Source organism: Phacochoerus africanus, chromosome 3, assembly GCF_016906955.1.
Source record: "Phacochoerus africanus isolate WHEZ1 chromosome 3, ROS_Pafr_v1, whole genome shotgun sequence".
NCBI classification, from domain to species: domain Eukaryota; kingdom Metazoa; phylum Chordata; class Mammalia; order Artiodactyla; family Suidae; genus Phacochoerus; species Phacochoerus africanus.
The window spans coordinates 129,793,063-129,811,683 of NC_062546.1; the positions used below are offsets into that span (position 1 = coordinate 129,793,063).

The window sequence follows — 18,621 nt, forward strand, 5'->3', positions numbered from 1 at the left end:
CCTCTCTTAGCCTCTATAGAATTGAAGGAGTTCCTGTCATGGCTCAGAGGATATGGGTTTGATCCCTGGCCTAACTCAGTGGGTTAAGTATCCAGTGTTGCCATGAGCTGTGGTGTAGACACTACTCAGACATGGCTCAGATTCTGTCTTGCTGTGGCTGTGGCATAGGCCACAGCTACAGCTCTGATTCTACCCATAGCCTGGGACCTTCCATCTGCTGTAGGTGCAGTCCTTAAAAAAAAAAAAAAAAAAAATTAGGGTCTTGCTCTGGATTAGGCTTTGTTTAAAGGAGTATGTGGCTGGCTTGATCAATCCAGACCATTAAAACTTTCCATGTCAGCAATAAGACTATTTCACTTTCTCATCATTCATGTGTTCACTAGAGTAACATCTTTAATTTCCTTCAATAACTTTTCCTTTATCTTCACAGGTTGGCTAACTGCTTGGCACAAGAGATCTAACTTTTGACCTTCCTCAACTTACATCATGCCTTCCTCACTAAGTTTTATCATTTCTAGCTTTTGATTTAAATTGAAAGGTGTGTGACTCTTCCTTTCACTGAGCACATGGAGGCTATTGTAGATTTAGTTATTAACTGGCCTAATTTCAATACTGTTGTGTCCCAGAGAATAGGGAAACCCAAGAAGAGGAAGAGAGAAGGAAAAACAGTTGGCACTGGAGCAGCAGAACACACATTTATCAATTAAGTTTGCCACCTTATATGGGCACAATTTGTGGTTCCTCAAAACAAGTACAGTGGTAACATCAAAGATCACCAATCACAGTTCACCATAAAAATATGATAATAATTTAAAAGTTTACAATTTTGCAAGAATTTTGACAACGTGACACAGACACATAGTGAGCAAATACAGTTGGAAAAAATGGTGCTGATAGACTTGCTTAATGTGGGGTTGCCTTCAATTTGTTTTTGTTTTTAAAAAGAGGACCTTCGATTTGCAAAAAATGCAATATCTGTGAAGCATAATAAAATGAAGTGGAATTGAATAAGGTATACCTGTACCTAAAAGTGCAATTGCAAAATCATATGTTAGAACTATGTTTAGCTTTGTAAGAAACTGCCAAAATGTCTCCCAAAGGACTGTACTAGTTTGCATTCCCATCAGCAATGCAGGATAATTCCTGTTGCTCTACCTTCTTGCCAAAAACTGATATTGTCAGTTATTTGGATTTGAGACGTCCTAATAGCCATGCAGTACTTGTTATTGTTTTAATTGGTAAATCTCAAGTAACAAATGATATTGTGTTCTAAAACACTTATTTGTCACCTATATAACATCCTTGGAGATGTGTTTGTTCACATCCTTTAAACATGTTTAATTGTGTTGCATTCTTATTTTTGAATTTTAAAAATTCTTTTTATATTTTGGATTCAAGCCCTTTTTCAAATGTGTGTTTTAGAAATATTTTCTTCCAGTCTCTGACTTTCCTTTTGATTGATTCTCTTAACAGTATCTTTCCCAAAGCACAAGGTTTTAATTGTAATAAAGTCTAATCTATCTACTTTTCTTTTCATGAATCATCCTTTTGGTGTATAAAAAATTTATCATCAAATACAAGGACATCTAGATGTTCTCCCATGTATTTTCTAGAAGATTTATATTCCTAGGTTTTACATCTAGGTCTATGATTCATTTTGAGTTAATTTTGCGAAATGTGTAAAGTCTTACATATGGATGTCCAATTGTTCAAGAATCACTTTTGAAAATACTGTCCTTTCTCCATTTAACTGCATTTACTTCTTTGTCAAAGATCAGTGACTATGTATATTTGTGGGCCTATTTCTGAGCATTTTAATCTGTTTCATTGATCTATCTATTCTTTTGCTAAAACCATGCTACCTTAATTATTATAGATTTATAGAAAGTCTAGATATTGGATATCGTGATTCTTCCGACTTTCTTCTTCTCCTCCTTCTCCTTCTACTTCTTTTACTGCTTCAGTATTACTATTCTAGGTCTCTTTCTTTTCCATATAAATTTAAAACCAGTTTGTCAGCTACAGAATAGCTTGCTGGAATATTGATTGAGATTTCAGTGAATCTATAGATTAAGTTAAGAAGAGCTAGTATCTTTTAATCCATGAACACAGAATATCTATTTAGATTTTCTTGGATTTCTTTCATTAGAGTTTTCCACATAAGATTCTCCACATATTTTGTCAGGTTTATACCTAAGCATATTATGTATTTGGTACTATCGTAAATGGTATTGTTTGTTGAATTTAAAATCTCAGTTGTTCATTTCTGGTGTATAAGAAATCAATTGACTTTTGTGTAGTAATTTGTATACTATGATCTTGCTATATTCACTTATTAGTTCCAGGATGTTTTGTGTTGTTGTTGATTTGGGGGGATTTTTCCACATTGACAATCATATTATCTGAAAACAAAAGCAGGTTCATGTCTTCTTTCCCAATTTGTGTAGCATTTATTTCCTTTTCTTGTCTTAGTGCACCAGCTAGAACTTTCAGTACAGTGATAAATAGAAATGCTAAGGGGACATCCTTTGTTTATAACTGATCTTAAGGGAAAAGCATCCAATTTCCTACATTATAATATTAGCTGTAGGTTTTTTGTAGATGTTATTTATCAAGTTGTGGGACTTATTCCTAAGATTATACATGTTTTTTATTCTTTCAAGCTGTTTAATTTGCTCAAGTTCTGATAATTCTGCTATTTGTGGAATCTGAATTTTGCTCATGGTTGATTATTTCCTTTTGTGCTTTGTAGGTTTGACTATTAATATTTTGTTTTGTTTTTCTGTGGAATTCCTGTCCTGTGCTAATAAAGATGCACCCAGTTAAACATGATAAAGCCCAGCATGTTAATCACTGAATTCACTTAGATATATTCAGATTCCCTGAGTAGAAGTTGAAAGAAAGTAACTAGTTCACTCTTTAACATTCCTTTAAAATCTTCTATCATTGTATCCATTTGTGGAAGAAAGTTGATAATTTAATAATAGATTCGGATATAGTTTCCTAGTCAGGTTTTGGGCTAGTTGTACAATCTTGGCCAGGCTTTTTAAACTCAAAAGTCTTTAATCTGACCATTTCTCTATGCAAAAATTGAAAATAGTACCCTTCACAATTTATTTTTGCTCAAATGAGTATAGAGAAGACAATATTTTAAACCATCAAGTATGTGAACTACTTGAATAGTGTTGTGAATAAAGTCTAAGATAGCCTCCAACCCCCTGCCTTTGTGTAACCCCTGCTTTGTGACTGTGGGTAGGTCCTGTGACTTGTGTCTGACAAACAAAATATGCTCAGTTGATAGAATGTCATTCCTGTGATTATGTTGTGTTATATGGCAAAGGTTGCTGGGATGTCAGTCTGTGGTTACATGGTATTATTTAAGACGTTGTCTTGCTTGCAGTATTTCTCCCTCTCTTTTGCTGTGTTTTAATAAGTAAGCTGCTATGAAATTTGTGGCCACAAGTGATGCTTCTGACAACAACGTAAGGGAGCTTAGTAGGAAATACTTCCCCTGTCAAGCCTGTGGATAAGAACCCAATCCTGGGTGACACTGTGATTGCAGTTTTGTGAGACCCTGAACAGACCCAGCTAAGCTTTGCTGATATTTGACCCACAAAAACTTTGAGATAATAAATGTTTTAAACCTCATTTTTGTATTAATTTATCAAACAACAATAGAAAGCTTATACAGATGCAAAGTCTCAAGTAGTAACGTCTTTTTTTTTCTTTCTTCTTTTTATGCCACATCTGCCACATGTGGAAATTCCCAGGCTAGGTGTCAAATCGGAGCTATAGCTGAGGCCTACCACAGCCATGACAACCGGATCAAAGCCACATCTGTGACCTATGCAGTAGCTTGTGGTAATGCTGGATTCTTAACCTCTGAGTGAGGCCAGAGACTGAACCTGCATTCTCACAGAGACTATGTTGAGTTACTAACCTGCTGAGTCACAGTGGGAATTCTAGTAATGCCCTTTAAGAATGTCAAATAGGTAGGTGTCAAGAAGCCAGTCCAGATTTTTTTAACCTGTTTGTAAAACAACCATTTCATTCAAAGTAGGTAAGCAAAGAGAGAGGGAGCAAAAAGTTTTGACACTGAAGAATAGCATTCTTTATTTCCGAAAGGCATCAAATTTTTATTGCATGGCCCAGAGTTCTGTAAGGAAATGGATATAAATCACCAATAATTCTGTGACCTGAAGGATTTGGTATGGTTGTTATGTACTATTTACTGTACTTAGATTGTACATATCCATAAATATTTATCCTTTATGACTAGTATACACAAATTGTGTCCAAGTTTGATTTTTAGTTCAAACTAGGATTTTTTAATACTGTTTGTATCATGCAACTAAGATATAAAAGTATTGCAAAGTAGAAAGTGGTAAATAAAAGTTCATTTCAAAATATATAGTTCCAACCTGTCTGAGACAGTGGCATTCCTTTAATCTCATGTCAGAATAATTCCCAATATACCCAGGATTCAAATTTGGCTTATTAATCAATGCTGTATGAGAAAAATGCATGTTCATGACAAATTGTCAATAATAAAATTCACCAGTATTACGTATTTGACAACTTTAGGGTTAAAAAAAAAAAAAAACAACTCTTTGCTTTTCTGTTCCAAGTAAATTACATCAAAGTGAGTCATTGTGGTCATTGTGCCAGAAGATTAGAGAATGAAATCTTCTAGAGCCCCACTGAGGTCACATTCAGTCTGTGAAAAGCTGTGCTGTGAGAAATTTACCCACATTTCCACTAAACAGTTTTCTTACAACATGTGAACACACAAAACATGACAACACTCTTCCTTCCTGCACTTTGGTTAAAAAGTGCTTAACTTTTTTTCCAGAATATATCTAAGTCTTGACTCTAATTCTTCTTATCACAGACTACAATGAAACATGCTGCACTTCTTCCCAGTACCATTTGGGGTTTGATGTTTACTGTAAGAAAGAAGCATTACAGTATACTTAACACTTAAAACCATAGAGAAGCAAACGACATTTTGTCTACGTTTCCGAACTGTGGTAGTTCTTGAAACATTGTTCACATTGTAGAAGTCCTCAAAAAAATGTGATATTTATTTCCCCCCAGACTTGTCAAAACAGGATTAACAGCAAATGCTACATTCATGTAAACCAATATTTAACATGATAATTCTAGTCTATAATGAAAAATAAGCAGTATCAGTCAATACTGATTTACAATTGTTATGCAAGCCCTTGTTGAAAACGTATGTGTTGCTAACCATGCAGTTATTAATGTGCTTATATCTGAAAACTTGCATGTAGAGGCCAGGAGAAAAAGTCCACCCTTAATGTATATTTGTTTTCCTATTTACTAAGTAGAAATTTTTTTCCTGTTTACAATATCCTTATTCATTCAATATCTACAATCATATGTCTTAAATATTCTTAAGGGTGGGGCAGGGGGTAGTACTGTGATGATAACTACATAGAACCAGCTAAAGTGTATGATATCTAGAGAAACTTAGAGGATAAGTTAGTGCTGGGAAGAACTGACTCTGATATCAGCCCTGCACCTGACCAAGGGACTTCTCTGAATTTCTGCTTCCTTATTTGCATGTCTATTATCTCTCTATGGGGTTATCTCTGGGATCAAGTGGAAAGCATTTTTAACCTGCTTTCTATTGAGTAAGTGATAGACACAACTGCTATTGTTCCTGTGAAAACCTTACTTTTCACATGAATAATTCTCAAATAGAGGCCACTGGATATCTCTGAGTTCAAAGAATTAATAGAAAGCAAGTCCCAACTGGAAACGTTTTTCTATTTTTTTTTTTTGTTACTTATTTCTTACCCTACAGGCTTCCTCATCCTCACTTTTTTTTTTTTCACTCAAATATGACTCATTCTTTACTCAGTTTATTTAAGTGTAACAGTTACACTCAAACTCAACGGTCAAATGTCTCTATTTGATAGACACACTCAGAATATAAAATCAGAAAGAACTATTTATTACAGTGTCCAGATTATCTGTTCTAGAGTATAGATAATGAGCAGCTGTATCACTAGAACAGAGAAATCATGGACTTTAATGGGTATGGAGTAAAAATATTATTACAAGGCTGGAAGTAATATGATATGTTAGTATCATAGAAAAAGAGTGCTGAGGCAATCACTCTTTGGGATATGAAATATAAAGTGAAGAGTAAAGTGAAAAAAAAATCTACTAGAGGAAAATCCTTTTCCTGACTCTAATTTTTAAAATTTTAAACATTTATTCAAAAATAATCACAAGGCTATAGTATCTTGAGAGTTCTAGACTTATCATCAATGCTTAGGCAGAACAAAAGTTGAATCAGGTTAAGAATGACATCTCCACTCATTTTGTTTAGGCTGACTATAAGAAAGACATTATTATAATATACCTCAGCACCCACCTTAGATAACATCTTTCCATGGATCTCATAAAATTTAAACTCTCATATTAAATCTTATACTTCCTGCTTGATTTATTGTCACTGTAGATGTAAAAAAAAAAAGGCTGATGATCACCTTCGTTTATAATCTTTCATAGAATTGAACAGAAACATTCAAAATTGCCTATTAATAGGATTCCCCAAAGGCTACTGAGCTTAAGCAACTATAAAATTTTATAACTTACCAATTAACCTACAGAAGGTGTTTCACATAATTATATTCTGTCACTTTTTTATTCACACTTGACTCCAAAAAAGTTCTCAACTTTTACCATGAATAATCTGGAAAATAAATATCTCTTTTGCTTTCACAAGCAGCATTAACAGGAGCAGGCATTTGTATTCATTTATTATATTTCCTAACTTATTACTTAATTTCCCAACTATCTGCTTAGAACTTAAGCTGTGCTGGTTAAAAAAAAAAAATTGAAGAAGAAAAAATAATGTCATGAAAATTTAAATAAAGGTCATTATTGCCATAAAATGGGATGTCAGTTTTGCAATCTGTGTGCACTTTCCCACTAAACTGGGTGGAGCTGATCTAAATGAATCTAAAGACTGTTACGAAATAAGCTAATATAAAAGGGCACTAGGACCCGTTAAAAGCGACTCTCTTCCTCTTCCACAGCGCGGTGAAGGCCAGGGATAAATTTCAAGAGTTGTTTCCGGACACTTCCCCTTCTGCTTTTCCTGGGCAGGGTCCCAAACATGCTTGAGAAGTTGCCTTCCCACAAGGGAGACATGGACCCACTGCTGGCAGAGCTAATACTCCGGTTCCTCCTTGAAGAAGACCTCTTCAGAAAATCCTCCCCCTCCTTGGGGATAAAGCACTCATCATCTGTGCTTGTTTGCCGGCTGAAGGCTTCCTTGCTTGAGTCCTCAGACACACATGTCTGGTAGCCATCCTCACTGTCTATGGTCATGGAGCTCAGCCAGCTCTTACAGCTGCTTTCACTGGATAATCGATTCCGGTCCATGAGGGCTGGACCAGGCAGGGTTCCAAACAAAGTTGATTCGTCTATGTCCATGTTTTCCAAACTTGGGCAGTTAGCCGCATCACCTAGAATGCAGAAAATAGAGTCTACTGTAAAATGGATCTGACCATTACCCTCTACAAGTAAATACACCAAAATTACTTTGAAGGGCACAAGAAAGAGTAAGGGTAAATAATACTTTTCACTAAGCTTTGATTTGCACGAATAAGTGACTATTTATGAGACCAGCTGATCAACCTTATAGTGGGATTCTTCAAATTAGTTGTTCATAGACTAGTTCCCATGTAAAAGGGTCTCCACGGTAAAAAAAAAAAAAAAAAAAAAAAAAAAATTAATGCTAGATTAAATAAATTTAAGCAAGATTCTTCCTATGTGAACAGTTCAGCTCATCTGACAGTCTGGCAGTGTGACTTGTGATTTTCCAAAAGGATCATCTCTTAAATTGAAGTTACTCTGCCACCTTTTATTAAAATTCTCACAGAAGTGGGTTTCAAAGAATATACTTTGGGAAATGCCATCCTATGGATTTTCTCCATTTCATTTCCTCTGATTTTTAGCTACTATCTTTTAAAATTATTACAACATCATTTGAAGTGTATGGAAAACACAGTTATAAAACCTGTACCTCTAGGCTGATTATTAGAGAATTCAAAGGTGTTTAAAAGAGAAAGAATATCTTCTAGCTTCAATATTACAATTTATTTTTAGAATAACTTAATACTTAAATGCTTTGAAATGATAATGTATTCAAAAAACATCCTTGTCCCCAAATAAGTAATAATTCATTTGAAGGTGTTGAATTTTATCTGCTTAGCTGAATTTCTTCATCAACCTTTTATAACCTACATCTGGGCTCTCCAGACTCAGATTTTCATCTCCCACCAATAGACTGTTCACATCCCACTTGCTTCTGTACTGAATTTGTTGGTATGTTCCTAAAGAAAAGAGATTATTTGTAGGACTAGCCTGAGAAAAACATCATTAGAAGGAGACTTCCCCAAGAAAAGTAATAGAACATTACACACAAAGAAATGCTTTTATTTTACATTGGTTACCTCAGCTGCATGCCTCTGTCCTTGATTGACAATATAAAAAGTGACTTTATTTTTCCATTTGATCCACAGGGTTGAGTAGGGCCAGCATTTTGGTGGCTAGCCATAATGCTTTCCTTTTTGTTAACACAGCCTACTTTGTTTTGTCTTGCAACAAGTTAATGAATTTCTTTTGATTGGAGAGCAATTGGCTTGTAGAATATCATGCCCTGGATATTATTCTAGGTCTAAAAAAGGCAAACTAAAGAACTCCTTCATTATCTCAAAAAATGTGTACAACCATGGCCTTAGGAGAAGTCAATCTACCTGACCCTGAACTAAAACCTTGTTTATACAAGGCTACTCTCATAGAACCACAGAACTGCCTACATTTATCAGATCAAACCACATGCTCCAGAAGCAGAGGCAAAGATATCCCAAACACCCTCAAGTCTACAAAGATCTAGGAAGTAGCCAGCTATTTGTGCCTCTTTCTTCCCAGCAAACTTCAGTCCTTGTCCCCCAAACCCCCTGTCTGTTATACATTTTTTAAGAATATTAATTTAGAAACACAAAAAGAGTAATAACACATATATGTTTCACTTTTTGAAAATACAGAACTTTAACACAAACCTCTAAGCCATAAATTAGTGCCTAATTAAGAATTAAATGTACCTTTTTTCTGTAAACAGATTATCACTTTTAACAAACAGGTATTCTAGGTTATAAAGAAGAAGATAATGCTCATATTTCACACCCACATAGCTAGTGCTGGTTGTTTCAGTGAAATATTTGTACATACAAGTTCATTCCTCAGGTTACACCAGTCACATACAAATAAGTCAACATGCTGGGTTTTTTTTTTTTTTCTTTTTAGGGCTGCATCTGCAGCATATGGAATTTCCTAGCTAGGGGGTCAAATTGAAGCTGCAGTTAGAACTTGTGCCACAGCCACAGCAATGCCAGATCTGAGACACATCTGTGACATATGCCGTAGCTTGTGGCAATGCCAGATCCTTAACCCAATGAGTGAGGCCAGGAATCAAACCTGCATCCTCAGGGACACTATGTCAGGTTCTTAACCTGCTGAGCCACAATGGGAGTTCCAGCTAACAAATTTTAAATTCATACAATGCACAAAATGGCAAGATCCATGCTTTTCCTGTTATAATGCTTCTTCACATTTCTGCCTTAGATTTGAGGGCCATAAAGAAGAATTTCTCTGAGTTACTGTAACTTTCACAACTTGAACAAATAATAGGAGCTCCACACAAGAAGCATGCGACCATTATGACTTCAAGAATTTCTGAGAACTATGCAGCCTCTGAGCTATGTAGGTTCTCAGAAATTTAATTCATCTGCTGAAGTAGTATTTAAAAGTCAGGAAATCATTTCTATTGCTCTTCTAAAATCCCCAGGCGCCTCTTGCAAGTGTGTGTACATACAGGCGTGTGTATGCAGGTTTTCACCTGTTTGTGTGTTATGCGTATGAAGGGGAGGGGGTATGACTTATCCCATCTCCAAATACATTGGTCACTCCAAAAGCCACACCAAAGAAACTCAGACTACTATCTTGATCCATGCTAGACAACTTTTTCTTGTAATGATGATAATCTTAAAATAATTTAAAGGCAGAAAGAATGAAATCTAAGTGTGGTTTCTGAACAGGAAATCACATTTACCATGAAGCAGGCGCTGTTCCTGTAACTGTAGAGATCTGAACTCCACCCATTTTTTCTTCAAGGTTTGCTGAGAAAGGAGAAAAAAAAAAGTACTAATTATTAGGAAACCCCAGCAAGTATAGCAATTTATTTCTGGGTGTTGCGATTTGTCATTATTTTTTTTTTTCATTTCTTTCTAGCATTAACAAATCCCTCCCATTCATTTAAAGGATTTATATGTATATAAAAGGGAATATTTGAAATGCTAATTTCTCATGAAATAATCTAGTAGCACCAACAAGTTGAAGCAATTACATCATTTTAATAGAAATAGCAGGTAGTAAAAGACAATGACATTTATATATTCTTTATTTAAAAATATTATAGCATCAGGTTTGTTCTTGGGTTTGTGTCCATTTACTAACTGTTTTGCTAAGGCCTCACACTCTAGGCTTCTCCCATCTCTAAGATGAGAACAGAAGAATCTAAACCCCAGGACAGTCATGAGGATTAAATGCATTAGCAGATATAAAACGGTTAGAATGTTGGAACAGAGCTCAGTAAATGTTCAAAAAATACCATCACCATTTTGAATGGATAAAGAAGATGTGGTATATATACACAATGAAATGTTATTCAGCCATAAAAAAGAATGAAATAATGCCATTTGCAGCAACATGGACGGACCTAAAGATTATCATACTAAGTCAATCAGACAGAAAAAGACAAATACCATATGACATCACTTATGTGCAGAATCTAAAAAATGGTACAAATGAACTTATTTATAAAACAGAAAAAGACTCACAGACATAGAAAACAAACTTACAGTTACCAAAGGGGAAGGCAGGGGGGATAAATGAGGAGTTTGGGATTAGCAGATACAAACTACTATATATAAAATAATAAACAACCAGGGCCTACTGTATAACACAAAGAACTATATTTTATTAAATATAACCTATAATGGAAAAGAATTTTAAAAAAATTCTATATCTATTTACCTACCTTTCTATCCATCTACATGTATATGTATAACTGAATCACTTTGCTGTGTACCAGAAACTAACACAACATTGTAAATCAACTATACTTCAATTGAAAAAAACAAAGAAACAAACTACCATCATCATTATATAAGTCTGGGGCACCAAAACAGTCTATTGTGCTTGGTATCTATTCATTCTATACCCAAAGGGGAAAACACACTGACCAGCTCTAAAAGGCTTCCTTGGAGAGCTAAACTTAGAACGTTGTGAGCACCCTGACTTCTGAACTGCTTCCTTCCTCAGCTGCCTCATGTGTGAGAGCAGTGGCCCAGGACACAACTATAATATAAGGCCCAGGGCACAAATGTCATGTGAGGGCAACTGCTATAATGGTCACAACAGCACGTGAGGCCTGGCCTGACACAGAGACAGAACAGCCACGTCGATGGGAATCGAAAGCAAGCCAGGAAGAAGGCAGCTGACCCGGCACAAAGGCTCCTTCTCCCTCCCACCCCTTGTTCACAACTCTACCCCTTCCTTTGCCATTTTAGGTCTCCACAGTGAACCGGCAGGCAGGCAGATCTCAGATTTGCCTGTGGACACTTATCCCAAAGGAAAGGCAGCCTCGTTGGAGACAAGCAGTCCTTTGTACAAAGCAAACTGGTAGGGGCAGATGAAGGCTAAAATGAAAAAGAAAAGAAGTACATTTGGAAGAGGAAGATGAAGGAAAGGAAGTATTACAAAGACTGTCATTAGGAATTCCCGTTGTGGCGCAGTGAAAAGGAATACGACTAGGTATCATAAGGATGCATGTTCGATCCCTGGCCTCACTCAGTGGGTTAAGGATCAGGCATTGTTGTGAGCTGTGGTGTAGGTCATAGACGTAGCTTGGATCCTGTGTTGTTGTGGCTGTGGTGTAGGCTAGCCTACAGCTCCAATTTGACCCCTAGCCTGGGAACCTCCTTATGCCCCAGATGTAGCCCTAAAAAGCAAAATAAATAAATAAATAAATAGATAAATAAATAAATAATGTCATAAAATGGATGAAATGGCTGGTTCCTCAGTTCAGGGATTGAATAATCACCCGGTCAGATTTTCTAAGCCTTGATAACAGTAACAGCAGCAATCCTGATGCTTGTCAATATAATATGCAATCAATAAATCAAAGCAATACCTGGCTATTAATATCTCACTCTTTCTATATTATAATAAGTCTACCTGAGTATCAGATTGTTGGGCTACCTTATTCACAGCTCTTGTTACCTATGTAAATCAGTGGTTTTATGAAGGTCTGAGTTAGGAAACCAGGAAGTACAGAACTAGTAAGGATCTGGCATAGACACCAAGCCCTTTTTTTTTTTTTTTTTTCTGAAGAGGTTTATCTCTTTTAAGAAAATAGAGTCCAGTTGGGGAGCATAAGGATAGATCGACAATCAAAACTAAATATAGAGAGAAGAAGAAGTTGTATTTCTGCACTTACTCTCCAGAAATATGAAGTCAGGCCTTGCCAAATAGTTTTTGTGAAAATAAAAGTTTTAAAATATCTAATCTGTTGATTTGGCCCAGTCATCTAAGTACGTCGTCACTTAAACTAAGAAAATACCAGGGTAAAGAGCAGATGTGTCAGAGTGACTAAGAGCTTCCCTATTTTCCTCAGAGTCTGTTTCTGCCTATTATTAACATCAAAGCTGTGTATTTGGGCAAATCTAACCTCTTACTATTAGAAGAAAATAAAGCAGATGAGATCTAACCATACTGGACCACATTACTTCACTGTGCCTGGTTCAGTGCCTGCTACATGGCAGCTGCTCTGTAAATACTGGCTAAATGAATATATAAAATGATGGCTTCCTGAACCAACACTCAGCTTTCACACATTGGATATTTTGGGTGAATGTATTTCCAACGTTTTCAATCTACATGAGACATACAGTTAAACATTTCCGTGGCACTTTGCTACTTTTATAGTGATTTCATGGATAATATGCTGTTTAATTTTTCTGTCCTAAAAAAGTTCCAAATTAGAAAATAAAAGGTCAGTGTAGCAAAATATTTCCCAAGGGCTACAAAACCAGTAAATATCAGAGCTAGATTAAAAAGTAGCTCCCTCAGCCAGTCCCACTGGATGTGGTGTTTTCATGTTAAACATTTGAATCATAGGTCATGAAAAAGGGAATCCCTGAAAACACAGCTCAGGAGGGACCATCGTTTCTAAAGAAAAGGTTGTGGCCCTACAAAGAGTCTTTAAAGGATTCAAGGCACACTTAACATAGGACACACAAACTAAATGTCATGTCTGAAGGGGAAGCCAACCTGACCCTGGTTATAGGTCAGACCTGGACGTTTCTGGCTCAAGAGATGAGCTGGAAATCTCATAATTTCAATACTAGAAGAGGAACAGAAATACAAGAAAGTGAGCAGGATTGAACCCAATTGTCTTTTGGAGCTGGAGAAAAAGAAAGATATTACAAAGATATTAGACCCTATGGCTATAGCTTAAATCCACTTATATGAGGCAGAGACAAAGTCAAGTTTCCTGCTTGAGAAAAGAACCTTGGCTGGAGCTCCTCCACCGTGAAAAGGAGGTTGAGCAAAGCTGCTGAGGGTGGCTATAGTTCATGGAGAGCATGTACCCAGAGAGGCAGGAGCACATAAACACAGCCTCAGGACCTGAGCCAAGCAGCACACTGGCCCTCCAGGGAAAACATCCAAGCTGCCAGGCCTGGGTCTGGACTCGAAACCTTGAAGTACACAGTTGAGGCCCCTGCTCAGTGCTTACACTTAGTGGAAGGTGGAGGCCACTATGCAAGGGAAGTAGGCAATCTAACTCTGGAACTCCGTGGAAGTTTGAGAAGAAAGACAACAAAAATGATGATCAGTACATGGATTCTCTCCAACAAAATAAAAATAGAAAAATAGAAAACTAATTGAAAATTTAAAAATTAATTTCTAAAATTCAGCAGAAAGAACACATTCTATGCAGAACACAGATAACAACACTGACGAGGTTACTGAGGAATTCAATATAACATGAAAAAGATCAAGTGATACAAAACCTGAAAAAGTGGTTAGGAATCATGGAAGATAAATCAAAAAGACTCTGAAATATGTCTAACAGGAATTCTAGAAGATAATCTAGGGAATGGCAAGAAAGTTATATTCAAAAAGGTCGAGCTGATAATTATCCAAAACTGAAGAAAATCATAAGCCTTTAGATTGAAAGCACACTGCAAGTTCTAAGCAGTATAAATTTAGAAATCAACCCATATCTAATCATATGGTCATGAAACTGTAGATCAATAAAGACAAAAGAACACCTTAAAAGCAACTAGCAACAGATGAAAGATTGCCAAGAGTTGAAAAATTGGTTTTTGAGAAAACAGAAAAATGGGAAATCTTCTAAAGAGAATTACCAAGAAAAAATAGAAAAGAAGGCAAACTAGTAGTATGAATAAAAATGGGGACATAATCATAGTTGTGATAGAAAAGAAAAAGATGGGAATAGAATGTTTATTATCAACTTTATGCAATGAATTTGAAAAAAATTTTTAATTTATTAACAAAAACATCATTCAATAAGCTGTCTCAAAAAAAAAAAAAAAAAAACCAGAAAGCCTGAGCAGTCTTACAACTAATAAAGAAACCGAAACAGAGTTTATAAGTATTCCCACAAAAAGAACCCCAAGCCCAGATGATTCAGGTAGCATTACAAAAATTCTACCAGAGAACAAAAAGGGGAAGAGACTTCCCAGCTCATGCTAAGAGTCCAGTAAATCTGATACCAAAACTAAAGAAAGAAAGTCTGAGAAAAGAAAATTATGGGCCATCTACCTGTAAGATGAAGCTATTTTCAACTATCCTAAAGAAAATGTTAGCACATCAATTCTACAAGTATAGAAAAAGTGATTATAAATTATGACCAAGGGAGGTTTATTCTAGAAATGCAAGGGTGGTTTTACATTAGAAAATCTTTAAATGTTACTCACCAGCTTGATAGATTTTTAAAAATAAATAAATAAGACATCTTAACAGCTACAGAAAAAAGTAGTTGATACAATCTAATACACAAGCACTATAAAAACTACCAGCAAACTTGGTATAGAAGGGCTCCTCCTTAACCTGAAAAGTCTTTCCATGGAGAGAGGAAAGAATCAAAATAACACCCTTTAAGGTCAAGAACAAAGCAAGGATGCCTACTACTATAGTTTTTTTCAACATTGTATCATAGGCTTCAACCCGTGTAGCAAAGTAAGAAAAAGAGTATCTTTCTTAAGAGATAGTTGTTATCTTCACAGAAAACTCAAAATAATGTATAGGTATTTTGTTAGAAATTATATAGTTTAGCAAGGTGTTGAATATAGTAACAGGGTATAAATTTTATTTCACTTATCTATACATTAATCTCAAACAATTTTATAGTGTTGAATATAGTAACAGGGTATAAATTTTATTTCACTTATCTATACATTAATCTCAAACAATTTTATAGATAGTGGGGTGTATATGTTAATCCCAAACTCCTAACTCTCCACCACCCTTTCCCCTTTGGTAACCATAAATTTGTTTTCTATGTCTGTAAGTCTGCTTCCACTTTGTGTATGTTCATTTGTATCATTTTATTTACCATATATAAGCAATATCATATGGTATTTGTCTTTGGCTTACTTCACTTAGTATGATAATCTTTAGGTCCATCCATGTTGCTGCAAATGGCATTATTTCAAGGACTTACTGTATAGCACAGGGAATTATATTTGATATTATTTAAAAACCTATAAGGGAAAATAATCTGAAAAAATATATATGTAACTGAATTTGCTATAAACCTGAAACTAACACAAAATTGTAAAGCAACTATACTTCAATAAAAAAGATCCAAAAATATATTTTTAAAAAATTCAGTCAGAACATTATTTTTATGAAGACACTATAATAAGAAAAAAAATCATGTTACAAAGGCATAAATCTAATAAAAGATGCATAAGGATCTATTTGCATAAAATTATTATTTAAGGACATAAAGAAAATAATTAAATTTTTTTTTTCGGTCTTTTTGCCTTTTCTAGCATCTCTTCTGCGGCATATGGAGGTTCCCAGGCTAGGGGTCGAATCAGAGCTGTAGCCACCGGCCCATGCCAGAGCCACAGCAACACGGGATCTGAGCCGCGTCTGCAACCTACACCACAGCTCACTGCAACACTGGATCCTTAGCCCACTGAGCAAGGCCAGGGATCGAACTTGCAAACTCATGGTTCCTAGTCAGATTCGTTAACCACTGTGCCACAACGGGAACTCTGAGAAAATAATTAAAAATTATTTAGTGAGATAGTCTGTCAGTAAGAAAACTCAATATGATGAGGATCTCAAGTATCCTCAAATTGATCTATCTATGTAAAACATGATTATCTATCAAAATTGCAACATCTATTTATGGAACTTGACAATCTGATTCTAAAATGTATACAGACAATAAAACGGCCAAAAAATAACCTGGAAAGTTTGCCCAACCAGATATACATATTTATTACAAAGGTCAAACAGCTGAGGTTTAGAGAGACAAATTGATTAGTAGATCAGAGTTGGAAGACTATAACATCCACTCATATATGGAACTTGCTTAAAAATAGAGGTTTTACTAGAGGTCAGTTGGAGGAAAAGAAGGATCATATAAAATAAATGGTACTCGGAGAACTAAGTATTTATATGGAAAAAATAAAATTGGAATCCTATCTCATACTATATGCTAAATAATTTAATTCTGAATGAAATAAAGACTTAAATGAAAAAAAAAACTTTAAAACTTTTAGAAGAAAATATAGAAAATGCAGATTACCTACAAGAGGTAAACAATTAGGAGCTTTCTCATAAACAAAAATATCAAAGAACCAATACATTCAAAGTGCTAAGGAGACAAAACATCAGCTCAGAATTATTCAATTACCTACAAAACTCTATTTTGATAGTAGTGGGGAGATAAAGTTACTTTTATCAATAAAGAAAGACCTACTTACCCTCTCTGAAAGAAGTAATCCAGCAAGAAGGAAAATAAACCCAGAGGTAAGGAATAGAATACAAAAAACTAGGGCAAGCTCATAAGCTCACAGGTTGGTATACTTGTTCACCACCAGCTATTTAGAAAATCACTTGTATCTTTTTCATTTAAAAAGTGACAAAATTCTATAAAGTAGGCAGTAAGAAAGATGGACTCTTAAATAGACATTTAAACATGTTAAGGTCCTCATGATGTTCTGGCAGAGGATGGAAATATTGAAAAAAAATTAAGGTTAGAAAAAATAATAAATTATGTATTTTAAAACTTCTAGAGAAGATGTCCAAAGAACAGAAAATGCTTAGAAGCATGAAAATAAGTGTTGTGCAAGAGAGTACTTTATTTCATGAAACATAAACCTATTTTCCTTTATATTTTAAATGACATTACTAGTTTATATTTTACATTCCCTTCCTTTTTTTAAACAAAAGGCTGAAAGAACCATTTTTATTTTTTTAATAGAGATGTTCACTAAGACTTTCTCTTTTACGAAAATGCATTAACTTTTGACAGTGTTAAAAACCTAAATATAATATTAAGAACTATCTACTCCTTATAAAAAATGTAATGATAAAATGTTGGAGACATTCCTTTAATGTGAAGAAGGCTATTTATAATAATATGCTGATGGTCCTAGCCAATATTATAAGAGAAAAAAAAATAAATTAGTTGAAAAATTGGAAGTAAAGGGGCAAAGCTTTGATTATCTGCAGATGATTTTATGTTTATGTAAAAAATCTAAGGTAATCTACAAACATTGCTAGAGTAAGGGGAGTTCCACAAGACTCTTGGATTTAAAATTTTATGCAAAAATCAATAGCAATAAGTAGTTGAAAAATTAAAAGGCTACATTTATTAGAGAAAGAAAAATTAGAAGGTATATAGGAATAAATATAATGAAACATGCAAAAATGTATGAAGAAACTACCAAATATTTTTGAAGTACATAAAAGACAGCATCATAAAGATGTCCATTGGTCTCATTTATTCTATGAACGCAATTCAATTTCAGTCACAATCTAAACAGAGAATTTTTTTCAAGGAATTTTATAAATTGATTGGAAAAATCAGAGATAAGCAAAATGACAAAAATATAAAACCAATGTTCCCTGAAAAATAAAAAATAAAACCAATGTTGACAAAGAAAAAAACAGGGTTTGTTAATGAATTAGATGTAGCTGAAGGGAGGAATACAAAATAAAGTTGAAACAGAAATATGGAAACTCTACCCTCTTGGGCTCAATAATTAAGAAGTCCATACTCCATAAATAAAACTGATAAATGGCAGCTATTGCTAAACTAAGTCCCAGTGAGCAACCTGTTTTTAGTAAGCAGTGCAATTACTATTAGATTAACTGCCTCTTTGTCCTGCAGGGGGAAGCAATGAGGCAAAGAGGTCAACTGGTGCTGGGGGAGGGGTCTCCAGGACCATGACTCAGACAGAAGTGAGT

General features: G+C 35.0%; 1 protein-coding gene across 2 annotated transcripts in view; it reads right to left on the reverse strand.

Annotated features, from left to right (window-relative positions):
• Positions 1-4,087: 4,087 nt before the first annotated feature.
• CYTIP (cytohesin 1 interacting protein) overlaps positions 4,088-18,621 on the reverse strand; it is a 29,514-nt gene continuing 14,980 nt past the window's right edge. For both annotated transcript variants that reach the window (XM_047772658.1, XM_047772659.1), the window contains exons 7-8: positions 10,154-10,220; positions 4,088-7,505 (exon numbers count right to left, since the gene is read on the reverse strand). In XM_047772658.1, the coding sequence (XP_047628614.1) occupies positions 7,045-7,505; positions 10,154-10,220 (528 nt within the window). In that variant the 3' untranslated portion in view covers positions 4,088-7,044. The remainder of the gene's footprint in view (positions 7,506-10,153; positions 10,221-18,621) is intronic.